General features: G+C 38.6%; 1 protein-coding gene across 5 annotated transcripts in view; it reads left to right on the plus strand.

Annotated features, from left to right (window-relative positions):
* Positions 1–16,788, plus strand: part of LOC127646471 (TOX high mobility group box family member 2-like) — a 187,224-nt gene that overhangs the window by 54,899 nt on the left and 115,537 nt on the right. For 4 of the 5 annotated variants that reach the window (XM_052130162.1, XM_052130163.1, XM_052130166.1 and 1 more), the window contains exon 2: positions 7,829–7,921. In XM_052130162.1, the coding sequence (XP_051986122.1) occupies positions 7,829–7,921 (93 nt within the window). The remainder of the gene's footprint in view (positions 1–7,828; positions 7,922–16,788) is intronic. The other variant, XM_052130164.1, reaches the window with a different exon arrangement.

The following is a 16,788-nucleotide window of genomic DNA, read 5'->3' on the forward strand; positions in this document are numbered from 1 at the left end:
ACACATTCCAAATGATACACATTCCAAATGACACATATTCCAAATGATACACATTCCAAATGATACACATTCCAAATGATACACATTCCAAATGATACACATTCCAAATGACACACATTCCAAATGACACACATTCCAAATGATACACATTCCAAATGATACACATTCCAAATGATACACATTCCAAATGACACACATTCCAAATGATACACATTCCAAATGATACACATTCCAAATGATACACATTCCAAATGACACATATTCCAAATGATACACATTCCAAATGATACACATTCCAAATGATACACATTCCAAATGACACACATTCCAAATGATACACATTCCAAATGATACACATTCCAAATGATACACATTCCAAATGACACACATTCCAAATGATACACATTCCAAATGACACATATTCCAAATGATACACATTCCAAATGATACATATTCCAAATGATACACATTCCAAATGACACACATTCCAAATGATACACATTCCAAATGACACACATTCCAAATGACACACATTCCAAATGACACACATTCCAAATGATACACATTCCAAATGACACACATTCCAAATGATACACATTCCAAATGATACACATTCCAAATGATACACATTCCAAATGATACATATTCCAAATGATACACATTCCAAATGACACACATTCCAAATGACACACATTCCAAATGACACACATTCCAAATGATACACATTCCAAATGATACACATTCCAAATGACACACATTCCAAATGACACACATTCCAAATGATACACATTCCAAATGATACACATTCCAAATGACACACATTCCAAATGACACACATTCCAAATGATACACATTCCAAATGATACACATTCCAAATGACACATATTCCAAATGACACACATTCCAAATGACACACATTCCAAATGATACACATTCCAAATGACACATATTCCAAATGATACACATTCCAAATGATACACATTCCAAATGATACACATTCCAAATGATACACATTCCAAATGACACATATTCCAAATGATACACATTCCAAATGATACACATTCCAAATGACACACATTCCTAATGACACACATTCCAAATGATACATATTCCAAATGATACATATTCCAAATGATACACATTCCAAATGACACACATTCCTAATGACACACATTCCAAATGATACACATTCCAAATGACACACATTCCAAATGATACACATTCCAAATGATACACATTCCAAATGATACACATTCCAAATGACACACATTCCAAATGATACACATTCCAAATGACACACATTCCAAATGACACACATTCCAAATGACACATATTCCAAATGATACACATTCCAAATGATACCAGACTTTGGCATCTTGGTAAATCTGAGCACAGTTTGAGATTATTTGAGTGTATTTTTTTCAGGAGAAACATCTGAGAAGCAGTACGCACGCGTCTCTATTTGCTCTCCTCTTAATCTAATTGCTTTCTAGGAGAAACTCTTAATAATTAAAGTGATTTTTGTCTTTCCTAAGGGTTTAATTGGCATTTCCGTGCTCGTTTTAACTTGTAGGATTATGTGCTTGCCTCTGTGTCATAATGTAAAAGCCAAAATAGTGATGAACAGTCAAAATGTATATTCAGTTTGAATCACACGAATAAATCTGCATCACTTTCTGTGTTGAAACATTTCGAAGACTTTTCCAATCTGATTGGCCAATCTGAGTGCTGTGTTATGGTGCGTCTGAAATAAAAGAAACGTGATTGGCTTTTGTTATTTTCACTCTGACTGTGTATACGACTCTCATATGTGCGCTCACACTCTCACTACATACTTAAATCATGCAAGATATTCCATTCACACCCCTGGGTGGTTTTTACTCAAGTTTTTCTACCTAGTATTTGAGACTTTTTTTATATGACTAATTTCATCCCAACTATGGACAGCCCAGAACGCAGCGCCTGAAATAGGATCGTTCAGGCCATAATTGCAACTTAATCTCTGTCCGTATACAATTTGCATTGTAATAATATCCAATATTCAAATCGCAGTAATAGTGTTGTGGTTTGGGAGCATTTGCCTCTAGCAGCTGGCGCTTTGCTTTTCATTCTGATGTGGATTTGATGTTTTTGTCTGATGTTTTTGTATTCGGTACGGTTAGTGAAAATGTGCAAATTGTCCCAGTAACTGGAAGGTTAGTAACCGGAGCTGCCAATGCAATATGATCGGCTGATGCCTGTGGGAATGTGTTTTGGTTATTTCTTTATACGTGATGTTATTGCTTACCCTTACAGAAAATCTAAACTAGCCGCAAAATTGCCGCTTGTTATTTTCACATGCAAATGAGCTTTTGATTTGCAGCAAATGTTTGCCGCTCTCCGCCGCTAGTGGTGAACCTCCGGCAAACCTTTGGCAACAGTGGACAATTTTCCGCAAGTTTTTCTCCATTAATGGATTGCAATAGTAGCATTTAGGTAGAGAAAATCCCTTTTTTATTTCAAAATTTTAAGAGTTAACATATTTACTTTTCAAAACAGGTCGTAAAAGTCAACATGAAATTTTAATTGACTGTATTTACTTTCTTAATACATATTGTGCACAATTTTTAGTGCATGTTATTCCCAAAAATCTAAATATTTTGTCTTTGTAATCTTTTAACAACATGTAATAACTTGCTCCACCACTAAAATGACTTTCCTTTTCAGCTGATGTCATAAAGTCCTCTTATTTTTCAACCCAATGTCTAATAGAGACGCTTTACACCATCCAATCAATTCCCGATGAATATATATATATTGTTGAATATCCTGTTTCACTGAAATATGTCAAATGGGTAGCAGACGCCAATTTATGCTGACTTTAATTGATTTTACGGAACCATATTGTATTTAATCAGTAATATTTTAAGGATTAGTTCACCGAAAAATTACAATTCAGTCATTGTTTACTCACCCGTGGCTGTGGGGACTGAACCAGCAACCTTCTGATTACCAGTTATGTGCTTTAGCCCACTTTAGCCCCAAATGTTGTGCTCAGTGATGTCATACAATGACAGTTTATGGTGACCGCCTCTTCAAGCTTCAAAAGAACACAAAAGTATTATTCAGAAGTCTAATTAATTATTCATGAGACTCATGATTGTTAAGATTGTTATTATTTTTTCTTGGAAATATCAGAAATCAAACAAAAGTTTAGAGGAATTACAGGCAGCCACAGTCACACCGTGTCCAAACCTGACGGCAAATGACGCGATAAAAGGGATATTTTCTATGATAATCAGAGTTTTTGTGATAACCAGCAGTGATGAGCGACGTTACATTCTATCGATCGCTTGTTTTTAATTTTCGCCATCCAACGGGTAACTCCGTCTGCTCTGAACTGGTCCAAAATGTAAAAAAAAAATAAGGCTGGGCATAGAAATGCATCAATTCTTTAGTAAGTTCTGTTCTCTGTTTTGTGTAGTTGTGTTGTGTTCTGTTGTCACTGTCACTGTTTTTAGATAAACAAAACGAGTTTTCGCTTGAACGCCCCAATGTCGCGAGGGGTGCATGAACTGTTGCTCTCGTGTCCTATCATGAACACACACACGAGATCAACGGTCAGTGAACATTTACACTCAATAATACATTATATTTCAGTTTCTCATCAAATCTTATCGTATACTTTCATAACAATCATGAGTCTCATGAATAATTAATTAGACTTCTGAATGATACTTTTGTGTTCTTTTGAAGCTTGAAGAGGTGTCACCATAAACTGCCATTGTATGACATCACTGAGCACAACATTTATTCACAATTTCTCACTTTGTGTTCAGAATAATAAAGAAACTCATATAGTGTTATAACAACACAGGGGCGAGTAAACAATGACTGAATTTACATTTTTGGGTGAACTCAACGTTTAAACTAATGTTGTAATGTGTCATCAATTTTGACACTGGTTGGTTTGGTATTTTACTGCACCTTTGTATTTGTCTATCATATTAAAAGCAGCAATATGTATATGGGTCATTGACAAATGTCACATAAATGTTGTCTGAGGTGATACAAAGAATATTTTTTTAATCTAGTTTAAAACATGTTTCAAGTTTGTAGAAATGTAATCTATGTGTCTATGTCAGTTTATATATATATATATAGAGTGGTGGTGGTGTAGTGGCTAAAGCACCGGGCTGTAAATCAGAAGGTCGCTGGTTCGAGCCCCACAGCCACCACCATTGTGTCCTTGAGCAAGGCACTTAACTCCAGGTTGCTCCGGGGGGGATTGTCCCTGTAATAAGTGCACTGTAAGTCGCTTTGGATAAAAGCATCTGCCAAATGCATAAATGTAAATGTAATATATACAGTATATATATATATATACTATATATATATATATATATATATATATATACATATATATATATATATATATATATATATATATATATATATATATATATATATATTTTAGGGCTGTCGATTTAATGCAGTTAATTCAATAAAATTAATTTTATTAAAAATAACGCAATTAATCGCAATGCCCCTGGACCGTAAAAAGGAAGATTCCTGATAAATGCTTGTAGTACCACCTGTTTACTCCAGGGGGCAGTGATTGAAACTTCAGCTGTTTGAGCAACACACAGTTTATACAGTGAACAAACACTTCAGCAGAACAACACAAACATGTGTTACATTCTTGCGTTCAAAACACTTGAAGGAGCGCAAATCCGAACTAATGGATCTCAAGATGTGTTTAAAGATTGAGTATTAAACTATATTTAACTTGACCTAAACATGTATGTTTATGATGCAAATTTTAAATATTTAATGACTTACAAAATGTCAAGTGGTTAAGTCAAATGTATTTAAATACTTTCCAAACATATTTTTCAAGGTAAAAAATATTGTTACAAATATGAATTTGAGTCACAAATTTTTTTATGTTTTCTTGTGGTTATTCCATTTGACCTAAAAAACAAAAAATGTGCATTTTCATTAAAATGTCATGCTTTTTAAAAGCTTCACACACATATGTGAGTCTCTAAAGGGGTCTTCTCTGTTTGTTTGTTTGTTTGTTTGTTTGTTTGTTTGTTTGTATGACTACAAAATTTACCTACATGTTAATTAATCTAATTTGTTATGTATTTTTTATTATTAATGAGACTCGGACTAAAAAACTCACTGATATTACAAGCGAAAGTCAGCGTGGAAAACCTGTCAACTGCTAAATGTGGAAATGTTTTCTTTTACTATCCATGACCTTTTTTTATCTTAAAGTCAACTTCCTGTCAATTGGAGCACTTTAACCATAATCATTCGGGTATATCTGCTCGGTCAACACATTTGAAAATGTCCCCTCAAGTTTGTTTGCGCCCACGTTTAACAGTAATGTTTGCAGTAAAGGGCACAGCGATTACGGACACGTGCGGCGGTTAACAGTAAAACACAAGGTGCAGAAAACCCCTGTTGTGTGTCTAAGTTTAGCTACAACACTGAGAGATAGAAATCAGAGAGATAGAAAGAAAGAGACCTGACAACATCCCACGATCCTTTAATCTGACTGAGCAATGATCATTGCAGTGTTGTGGCCGACACAAGACGCCACATCTGATGAGGGAGATTCTCACCGCGCTTAATACAGTGGTTTGGACTTACTTGACAGCATATATTATTAGTCATAAAGCACTTGATGATTAAGAGAGATATACAGATTAAGCTCTCGACAAATCACTACACATGGTTTAATTGTGTTTTGAAGACAATCAACTGGCGAAGAAACTCGATTGTTATATAAAGATGTGGCGGCACAGAATAGATGTGTGTCTGTGAGTGTGTGTGTTTGTGTTTGGCACACTCTTGTGTGTGAATCATTAGATGTTGGATTGCTCCGATTCCCAAAGTCAGACTGCCAAAATTCCTGCCGTGTGTGTTTCCTCAAACAAACCTCACACAGGGAGCAGGACTGAGGAGAATACACACACAAACACACTCTGATACATGTACACACAGTAGAGTAAGACTCAAATCAGTTTAAATGTCATTATCCATGCTGAGTATAATATGTTATTAGTGGTGTTTGTTAATAGCTTAACTATTAATATTGCTCACAGTTAGTGTTAGTGGTTTGAACACATCTCTAATCCTTAAGTATTAAACATTCAGTGTGCAACCACCCAGAACACCCTAACAACCACCCAGAACACCCTAGCAACCACACAGAACACCATAGCAACCACCCAGAACACCCTAACAACCACCCAGAACTCCCTTGCAACCCAGGACACACCATCCAGAATGACTTACGAACCACACAGATCACCCTAGCAACCATCCATAATGACTTAAGAACCACCCAGAACACCCTAGCAATAAAACAGAACATTATACCAATACCAATACACCCTAGAAAACGCCCAGAACACCCAGTCCTAGCAACCATCTAGAATGACTTAGGAACTACCCAATACACCCTAACAACCATCCGTAATGACTTAGGAACCACCCAGAATGCCCTAGTAACCACCTAGAATGCCCTAGTAACCACCCAGAACACACTAGCAATCATTCAGAATACCCTAGTAACCACCCAGAATGCCTTGGTGACCACCCAGAACACCCTAACAACCACCCAGAACACCCTAGCAACCACTCACAACTCCATAGCAACCACCCAGGACACCCTAGCAATTACCCAGTATGCCCTAACAACCATCCAGAATGCCCTATTAACCACCAGAACACCCAAGTAACAATGCACAATGATGGAACCACACAGAACCCCCTAGCAACCATCCAGAACACCCTAACATCCACCCACAATGCCTTAGGAACCACCCAGAATGCCCTAGTAACCACCAAGAATGCCCTACTAACCACACAGAACATGCTAGCAATCACCCAGAATGCCGTATTAACCACACAGAATGCCCTAGTAACCACCCAGAATACCCTAGCAATCACCAGAATGCCCTAGTAACCACCCAGAATACCCTAGCAATCACCAGAATGCCTATTAACCACCCAGAACGCCCTAATAACCACCCAGAATGCCCTAGTAACTACCCAGAACGCCCAAGCAACTACCCAGAACACCCTAACAACCACCCAGATAAATGTTGTAGCAACCACCCAGAGCACCATAGCAACCACCCATAATGTCCTAGGAACCACCCAGGACACTCTAAACCACACAGAACACCCTAACAACCACCCACAATGCCATAACAACCACCCAGGACACTCTAAACCACACAGAACACCCTAACAACCACCCACAATGCCACAACAACCACCCAGGACACCCTAGCAATCACCTAGAAAACCCAAGCAACCATACAGAACACCCTAACAACCAACCAGAACATCCTAGCAACTACCCAGAACACCCAAGTAACAACATACAACGATGGAACCTCCCAAAATACCCTAGCAATCTCCAAGAATGCCCTAGCAACCATTCAGAATACATTAGTAACCACATAGAACACCCTAGCAATCACCAAGAATGCCCTAGTAACCATCCAGAACACCCTTGTAACCACCCAGAACACCCAAACAACCACCCATAATGTCCTAGTAACCACCCAAAACACCTTAGCAACAATTCAAAATGACCTAAGAACCACCCAGAACACCCTAACAACCATTATCTATGGAAAATGCAAACATTTTGTTCAATATTGACATCATTTTTATCTGAAGATTTTATTAGTTTTTATTATGTTGATGTTTTTTTTTATTCAGAATTGAATGTTTTTTGTCAATATTCCCATACAGTTGCCTTTGCTTTTTCGTCTGTTTTTCTCACCTTCTCCTCCCTGTTTTCTCTCTCTCATCTCTACAGAGCAGATACAGTGTGGGCGAACGAGGCGTTAGACTGTACGGAGCTTTACCGGTGAGGACTGACACTGAGGGTAAAAGACTGCCCTCTGCAGGGGTGAGAGCAATCCCAGCATACCTCTATCTCTCTTTCATTCTCTTGTTGTCATTCTAAAGCGCCTCCTGTCTGACTGTTGTGGTTTTGTGGTTCTCTTGGGGTCACATGATGAACTGAGGGCCCAAGAGTCCCCATAGGGCCACACTTCACACCCACCAATACCTCACACACACACACACACACACACACACACACACACACACACACACACACACTCACAATTTTGAGTCAGAGCCAAAAACTGAACAGTCAAAAGACTTGTCAAAAAGTAAAAGACGGGAGATTTATACCATTGTAGTATCATGGTATTATTTGAAATACCTTGAAGTACCATTAAACAGCATGTAAATACATTTCTCCTACACAAACTCAAGAGTAAGACAAAAAAAATGTAATTGATCTACTTAATCCCGTCTGGCTAAGCGGAAACGTGATCATGGTCGAGCGAAAACTAGAGTGAACATCGGCAGGGCGTTTGATTCCTGGAGGGACCTTCGTTCGGTTTTGGGGATCAAACCCAACCCTGAATTGGCGTTCTTCTTATCGGACAGGTAAACTTACATAACCGCAAAGCATGTGAAGTATCTGTGTCATTTAGCTAACTTGATCTTCCATGCTAACGCTGACGAATTGCTAGCTACCTTGATTCGTAACTTTCAAATAATTTCAACGATCTTCTCTTTATGCTAAAAGTTAGGTTAATGTCAATGTTAATCTGTATTTATTCAGCAAGGTAAACTACAATAACACATTAAATGAATGCTAGCCAATGTTCAAGATCATGCAAAAACGTCATTCATTAGTGTAGCGTAACGTAACTTGGTTATACAGTAAATATACACATTCTATTGTTATAAAACAATAGCGCATCGATATATCAACATGTCAGTTGTGATGTAATCACATCAATACTGAATTGTGTCAACATATTTATAATGTACAGTCTATTTATAAACTGCTACTGTCATCATCCAACAAATTTAGCTAGCTATTGCTAAAGCTGGCTAGCTCGCTAATGCCGACATAGGCTATCGTATAAATCCAGTCAATGTATCATGCAAAGAAAAGTGATTACTTCAAACTACAGTCTCAGATAGTCAGACCGATATCAACACTTTGTTTTAGCCCTGTTCCAGCACTGGAGAGTCAAATATAATATACAGTCTCAAAATTTGTAGCAAAACAATCATAACTGTGTAATTTTACTTATGCTACCTCATCTGTCGGCATGATGTCGGCTAATCACGTTCAGCCTCTTTGTACGTTACGTCAATGTTTTGACCGATGCTCGTTCGCTAGTGTCCCTATGGAGCGTGTACGAGCAACATGTAGCTGCTGCAGTTCAATTAACGGCCACAGGTGTCACTAATAACACGTGTTTCTGAATCTTACACGCTGCACCTTTTATTAAAAATGTATAATGTTGATTATAAATATAAAAGTACTATATTCAAAGTATATCGCAAAATATTCAGATATAATTAAGCAACATCACACGAGCAAGAGTGCGATTTGGCCCTAAAGCAGTGCTGATTTAGGGCCATATAGCACGATTGCGAGTGTGATATTGCTTATATACAACATTTCAAACATTTTAATATGGTCACAAAAAATGCATTTGTGCATGAAACTACTTTCTTTACTTTTTCTTTAATATTGTTGTAGTAGTAATACGATCAAGGAGCTGTTGGGTGAAAACACTGACTGACGCTGACTCACGTCACCAACTGCCGCACATTACACACAAAAATGGTCTTTTGTCACCACCTGCTGGTTAACATATGTAATGTCACAAAATAAATGTAAAGAGACATTGCTCTTAACAGATCTGCACTACTCTTACACTTTAGTTTAGAACGGCAGCGAACACAAGCGGAGTGATACACACACAGTGAAGCGTCCGAGTGCTGATGGTGTCAGACTATCAGCACTCATGGAACGTCTCTCGTCCAATCAGATTCGAGGACTGGAACTAACTGTTATATATATATATATATACTGTATGTAGTTTGAGAGTGTAGGGAGAGCATCTTGATTGCGTCATTCACAGTGCATCATGGGAGTAGGCAGTTGCTGCAGAGCTCTTTTGACTTGCTTTGTTTGCTGATTGGTGGATCTCTCTACAGAATTATGGGTAGTGTAGTTCTTCACCAGGAATTCTGTTTTTTTTTTTTTAAATGACGTTGAAATCATGCAATCTAATGGCTTCAACAGAAGCATATACCAGCGATTGACAACCAGAGCTCACTGTTTGTCTGTCTTTAAAGTTTAATAAGTTATCGTTAAAATTTTATTCCGCTATAGGAGAAAAATGTATGCGATTTTTACACCCGAAAATAGACTGTTGCGCGCTTTTGTTATATTTCTTCTCATATCAGTTTGAAGTGATCGGGTCTTTTTCTTGGGATTCAAACATTATTTTCTGTGTCCATGAGCCCAAAGCAAAACCCCCTTTTTTTCCGTTTATGAGCGAAGATTCGAAATATCACGTAGGCTACTGGAAAATCAAACGTGGAAGCCTTTGTTGAATGCAGTGTACTTGAATATACTGTACATGCATATAATGACTGTTCTGGACTTTTTGCACATGCAATAATGTTTGTAATTGAGCGATTACTGTTGCAACACACATTCACCCTCAAAAATGAGTCACTAACAAAAGTGTGCACGTTTGAGTCAGAACTACCCAAGTTTCCTCTCTCACTTTCCGTCACTTGAAATGACTTCCATATTCAACAAAGCAAAATACATCTGACTCACTGGAAAACATTTCAAACTGTGAGAGTTTTTATGAATGTATCAACTCAGCATATGAAGTGAAAATTTGGGGGGAAATACTCCGAAAGACGTTGCTTAAGGTAGCTTTTCTATGAGGGTGAATGCCGTTGTGTGCAATATTGTGGGTGGAATCGTTTTAATTAGAAACGAGATGGTATTGATGTTTCAGAAACAGGCATCGTAAATCATTTATCAATGGTGGAGAGCAAACAGAGACGCTCTCGTGCTCTCAGAGTATCCACAGTCTTTGAAAACCTGGAAATAGCAGGATATCAGGGAATTTTAGATATTTCAAGTTTGATTTTCAGACCAGGAAAAGTCATGAAAATTAATTCAATATTGACGGTAGTTCCATTGACGACTATTTCCATACATCATTGTTTTTACTGTAAGATGAATTAATACCCTGTTGTTCATCATGGTAGGGTTTGAAAAATCTATCGTTATTCATGACACGTTTCTATACGGGAACTATACATAAAAGTACCCAAAAATTCCAAACTATGATTTTTTTATTTTTTATTTTTGGACATTTATAGTACGGTAAAACTGGTATTTAAAAAAAAAATATATATTTTTGTCTAGAGATATAATTTTTTATTCAAATTTTGATTCACAGATCTGGAAAATCCTAAAAATATATATATAAAAAATTTAAGTCATGGAAATGTCTATTGTAAATATCGATTTTTGTTGTTATACTCCGCTCTAAAATCTGTGAGTGAGAGTTCTATAAAACAATAAAATAAATAAATAAATAAATAAAACATACAAAGTAACAAATAACTATAAAATCTTGCACAATCAAAGTGATTGAATTAGTAAAAGAGAACAAATGAACAAAATTATCAATTCACTTTCTAGAATATGTTAATAGAGTAATTATTATACGTGTTAGTAACTACCCGAGTTTCCTCTCTCACTTTCCATTACTTGAAAGGATGTCCATATTAAAGATTAAATAATACCATGTTAGTAATTTTTTTATTTTTTATTTTTTTTGACAAATATTAAGTATAGTACGGTAAAACTGTGGAATTTAAAAAAAAAAATGTTATCTAGAAATATATTTTCTAGATCTGTGAAATATAGATTCACAGATCTGGAAAATCATACAAATATATATATAAAAAAATTTAAGGAATGGAAATTTCTATTGTAAATATCGATTTTTGTTGTTATACTCCGCTCTAAAATCTGTGAGTGAGATTTCTATAAAACAATAAAATTAATTTTAAATATAGTTGTATGATTTTCCAGATCTGTGAATCAAAATATAAATAAAAAATTATATTTCTAGGTAACATTTAATTTTTTTTTAAATACCACAGTTTTACCATACTATACTTAATATATGTAAAAATGAAGTCATGGAAATGTCTATTGTAAATATAGATTTTTGTTGTTATTATAATTTCTATAAAACAATAAAATAAATAAATAAATAAAACATATGAAGAAGTAACAAATGACTATAAAGTTTTGCGCAATCAAAGTGATTGAAATTGTAAAAAAGAACAAATGAACAAAATTCACTTTCTAGAATATGTTAATAGAGTAATTAGTTTACGTGTGAATGCATATAATTATTGGAGCAATTTGGACAATTATTTTGACCAATCAAGTTTGCACCAATCTTGTTAATTAATCACAATGGACGGGGAAACTTGTGGAAAATCAGACTGCAGTGGTTCAATTGTGTAAGTTGCTTTTTGTGACTGATTTTGCTTGAACTATTTGTTTACAAACCTTATTGAGTAATCACGAACGACTAGAAAAGTCTTGAAAAATAGGATTAAAGTGATTTAATTTTATAAATGTAACAATTGACCAAAATTATCAAGCGCTTTTTGAGAAAATCACATGTTAAGTATAAAAATGCGAACGCATTAATAAACATATTTTGTGATTGGAGCAATTTGTACGATTTATTGACAGTTTAATGCTGCTACTTAATCGCAATCATCTGGAAAAGTGGTTAAATTGTGTCGTGGAAATTCGTCTGTCTAAAGGAAGCCTTATTATTAATAACTACATTGTCTGGTGGAGAGAAAACAACAGAATAAAGAGTCATTTGGCAGCGAAGGGCTTTATGTGTGTAATAAACTCGTCTTTTTCATTATTCTCCGGTTAATTAAAGTTCTCTCACGGCATCTTGACACTTTCATATAAACGTGAAGACAAAAACACGTCTTCACAATGCCCAGGGTTACGACGAGCCATCTAAAAAAAGACTTCTTTTGCTCAGTTTTGCGGATGCAAACAGGCATTTACATATGAATGGTTTTAAAATGATCTGCCTTTTATCAAGCGCCTCCTTTTAAGAAGTCTGACTAAACCGTGGTGTGATGTTTGAGCTGAGAACAACCACTTTAACTGCTCTGAGAGGAAATGTGCCGTTTTTCCGCGGCCGTGCGCGTCAGGTGTTGCGGTGTGGGGTTCAGGTCTTTGTTCGGTATCTTTATATCTCCACACACAGGGTTCGGTTAAAAGTTGCTTCAGTTAAACATCCGCTCACTTGCTAAAATAACCCCCCCCTTACCTCTCAGCTTCCTCTGTAGGTGTACAACACACCAACACTTACACAAACGCAGTTATTTTAGGGGTTTATTGCTCTGAAAACCGCCAATATCTCTTTCTTTTGCTCACAAGTCTATTTTCCGTCCCTTTTCAGTTCGTGTAAAGATAAACAGCATGGGTTAGAGTTCGGCTAGGTGCAGAGCATTGCTCAGATTATTTGCTCTTGGGAGAATTTGATGAGAAATGTTCCTATAGAGATCTCTAGAGAGTCTGGAGTCGGAGCTAACATGCATCTCCGTTTGCTCTCAAGGAGAAGCCATTCAGATATTAAGGAGATCTCATTTGTGATTTGTTTATATCATGCAGTAACTTTTGGTGACATGTTATGGCCGTGGTAACCCCATGTCGTGCCATTTCTTCTCTAAGCCAAACATAACAAGCTTAACCATGTGAGTAGACAGCTGGATCACATTTAACCTCATCTGCTTATGTAAAGTTTTCATTTTAGCTCCTGTATAATCATGTAATCTAGACGAGCGCAGCAGCATGTTGTGTCGACTGCTGTGCGGACTTGCGCTAATTCTGGAAATGCTGTGTAGGGTAGACTAGCAATATCAGTCCATGCCAGTTTGGGTGGGTGTTTTAAAATGGACTTTTGTAATCACGTGATGAGGATTTATTGGTCTTCTGAACACCATAAACTGCTAAAGAGACAGCTGTGCAAAACTACGCACGCTGTTTCAACAGATACCTTAAAGTCAACATGAAACGCCTTTCGCTACCTGTTTTGTTTGTTTTGAGTGAAACATGATATTCAGTGAGGAATAATGGAGGGCGTGACTTGATTTTATCCAACATGAATTGGTTTGTTGGTGAAAAGATTTCATTTTAAATGACCAACACAGTTTCTAGACAAATCGTAAAAATTCGTAAAAGATTGCTAAATCGTGTAAAATGGTACAAGGTTTATTCCCATAGAGACCAACCAATCAACAAACAGTATTTCAAAGCAATACAATATGCAAATTGATATGAGCCTGAAGCGATCATCTGGGGGGGTGATATAACCGTGAGGCGGTCGTCTGACCGGGGGGGTGGGGGGTGTTTGATATGAGCGTGACGCGATCGTCTTGGGGAGGTGATATAACCGTGAGGCGGTCGTCTGACCGGGTGGGAGGGTGGGGGGTGTTTGATATGAGCGTGAAGCGATCGTCTTGGGGGGTGATATAACCGTGAGGCGGTCGTCTGACCGGGGGGGTGGGGGTGTTTAATATGAGCGTGAAGCGATCGTCTTGGGGGGTGATATAACCGTGAGGCGGTCGTCTGACCGGGGGGGTGGGGGTGTTTGATATGAGCCTGAAGCGATCGTCTTGGGGGGGTGATATAACCGTGAGGCGGTCGTCTGACCGGGTGGGAGGGTGGGGGGTGTTTGATATGAGCGTGACGCGATCGTCTTGGGGGGTGATATAACCGTGAGGCAGTCGCCTGACCGGGTGGGAGGGTGGGGGGTGTTTGATATGAGCCTGAAGCGATCGTCTTGGGGGGGTGATATAACCGTGAGGCGGTCGTCTGACCGGGTGGGAGGGTGGGGGTGTTTGATACCGACCGTGAAGCGATCGTCTTGGGGGGGTGATATAACCGTGAGGCGGTCGTCTGACCGGGTGGGAGGGTGGGGGGTGTTTGATATGACCGTGAAGCGATCGTCTTGGGGGGGTGATATAACCGTGAGGCGGTTGTCTGACCGGGTGGGAGGGTGGGGGGTGTTTGATATGACCGTGAAGCGATCGTCTTGGGGGGGTGATATAACCGTGAGGCGGTCGTCTGACCGGGTGGGAGGGTGGGGGGTGTTTGATACGACCGTGAAGCGATCGTCTTGGGGGGGTGATATAACCGTGAGGCGGTTGTCTGACCGGGTGGGAGGGTGGGGGGTGTTTGATATGACCGTGAAGCGATCGTCTTGGGGGGGTGATATAACCGTGAGGCGGTCGTCTGACCGGGTGGGAGGGTTTTTAGGGTCGCATCTTGTGACATCACAACCTGTTATTGGTCCATTTAGACGTCTTTGGTCCATGTTGCGTTCATATATCAATCGAACTGCACCAGAGTTTGTTTGGAAGCGGACCGAGACCTGCTATTCAGGCGGTCTCGGTTGTTTGGTGCGCACCAAGGTTCGTGTGGCAGCGTTCACACTTGAACCTACAGCACTAGCGAAGTCTTGCGTTAAGAACTGGTGGTGCAACTAAATTAAGCACTAAGTGAGAGAGTTACTAAGGTCTTAGTTTGAGCTTTTACATCCCAGCTGGTGCAACACTAGTCAGGAGCTTGCATTAATTAAAAGCTGTAAATAGAGTCAAATTAGATTTCATGTTCAAGTCATTTTCAATGTCATATTTTATGGTGTGACCATAAGCATAAACACAGCACATTATTGTACTTTAAGGGGATGTAACATTCACAAATGAGTCATATTCAACCACCGATGCCAGATAAAACTGTAGTATCGTTTGTGTGTGTTGTTATTTGTCTTTATCATCAAACGCACGGCTCGTTTTTCATATCTGTATTTTTCATTCTCGTCATCTCTGCCACAAATCTGGCACAGTCCCACGTTCTCTTTTTCTGTCTTTCTCCCTGTTGTTTTCCTCGCTTCCTGATTTGGAAAGACTCGTAGAGTCAATTACGTTTGAGTTTGAGAGATGGAGAGCGCTGGAGTTGCCATATTTTTGTATGATATTAATATTTCATAAGTGCCATTCTCAGCTGAGTTTCTAAGGGAGAGAGCCTATTAGATTCGGCACTGCCAGAATATTATTCATTCTCTAGAGAGGAGACTAGCGCCTGTTCCTTCCGTCATTACCGCTGCCGTTCTTGATTTCTGTCCGAACATGAGCGCTGTTCTGGCGTTGTTCGGTCAGAGTTGGCCGGGACGACTGTGTTTGTTGCCAGAATACAGTAGCTGATACAGTATGAAAACTAAAATCTTAATTCAATCTCATTGCACCAAAGCAAAGGGCTCAAAATACATTTTCTTGGTCTTATTTTGCACAATTTATCAGTGCATGTTATTAAGTGCAATGAAACATTTTCTTGGTAATGTTGCAACTTGCTCCACCTCTGAAATTACTTTCCTTTCTAGTTGCTGTCACGAATACCTCCAAATTAATTAATGTATTTCCCCTCCCCCTTTTCTCCCAATTTGGAATGCTGAGTGACTCCAGTCAGGTCTCCTAAGCAACCAAATTGGCCCGGTTGCTAGGGAGGGTAGAGTCACATGGGGTAACCTCCTCGTGGTCGCCATAATGTGGTTCATTCTCGGTGGAGAACGTGGTGAGTTGAGCGCGGATGCCGCGGAGTATAGCGTGAAGCCTCCACACGCGCTACGTCTCCGTGGCGACATGCTCAACAATCGATGTGATAAGATGCGCGGGTTGACGGTCTCAGATGCGAAGGCAACTGGGATTCGTCCTCAACCACCCGGATTGAAAGAGAGTCACTACGCCACCATGAGGACTTAAAAAAATAAATCGCATAAGTCCTCGTGGATCCCATTAGGAGGTTACCCCATGTGA

Source organism: Xyrauchen texanus, chromosome 7 (assembly GCF_025860055.1).
Source record: "Xyrauchen texanus isolate HMW12.3.18 chromosome 7, RBS_HiC_50CHRs, whole genome shotgun sequence".
In the NCBI taxonomy this organism is placed as follows: Eukaryota; Metazoa; Chordata; class Actinopteri; order Cypriniformes; family Catostomidae; genus Xyrauchen; species Xyrauchen texanus.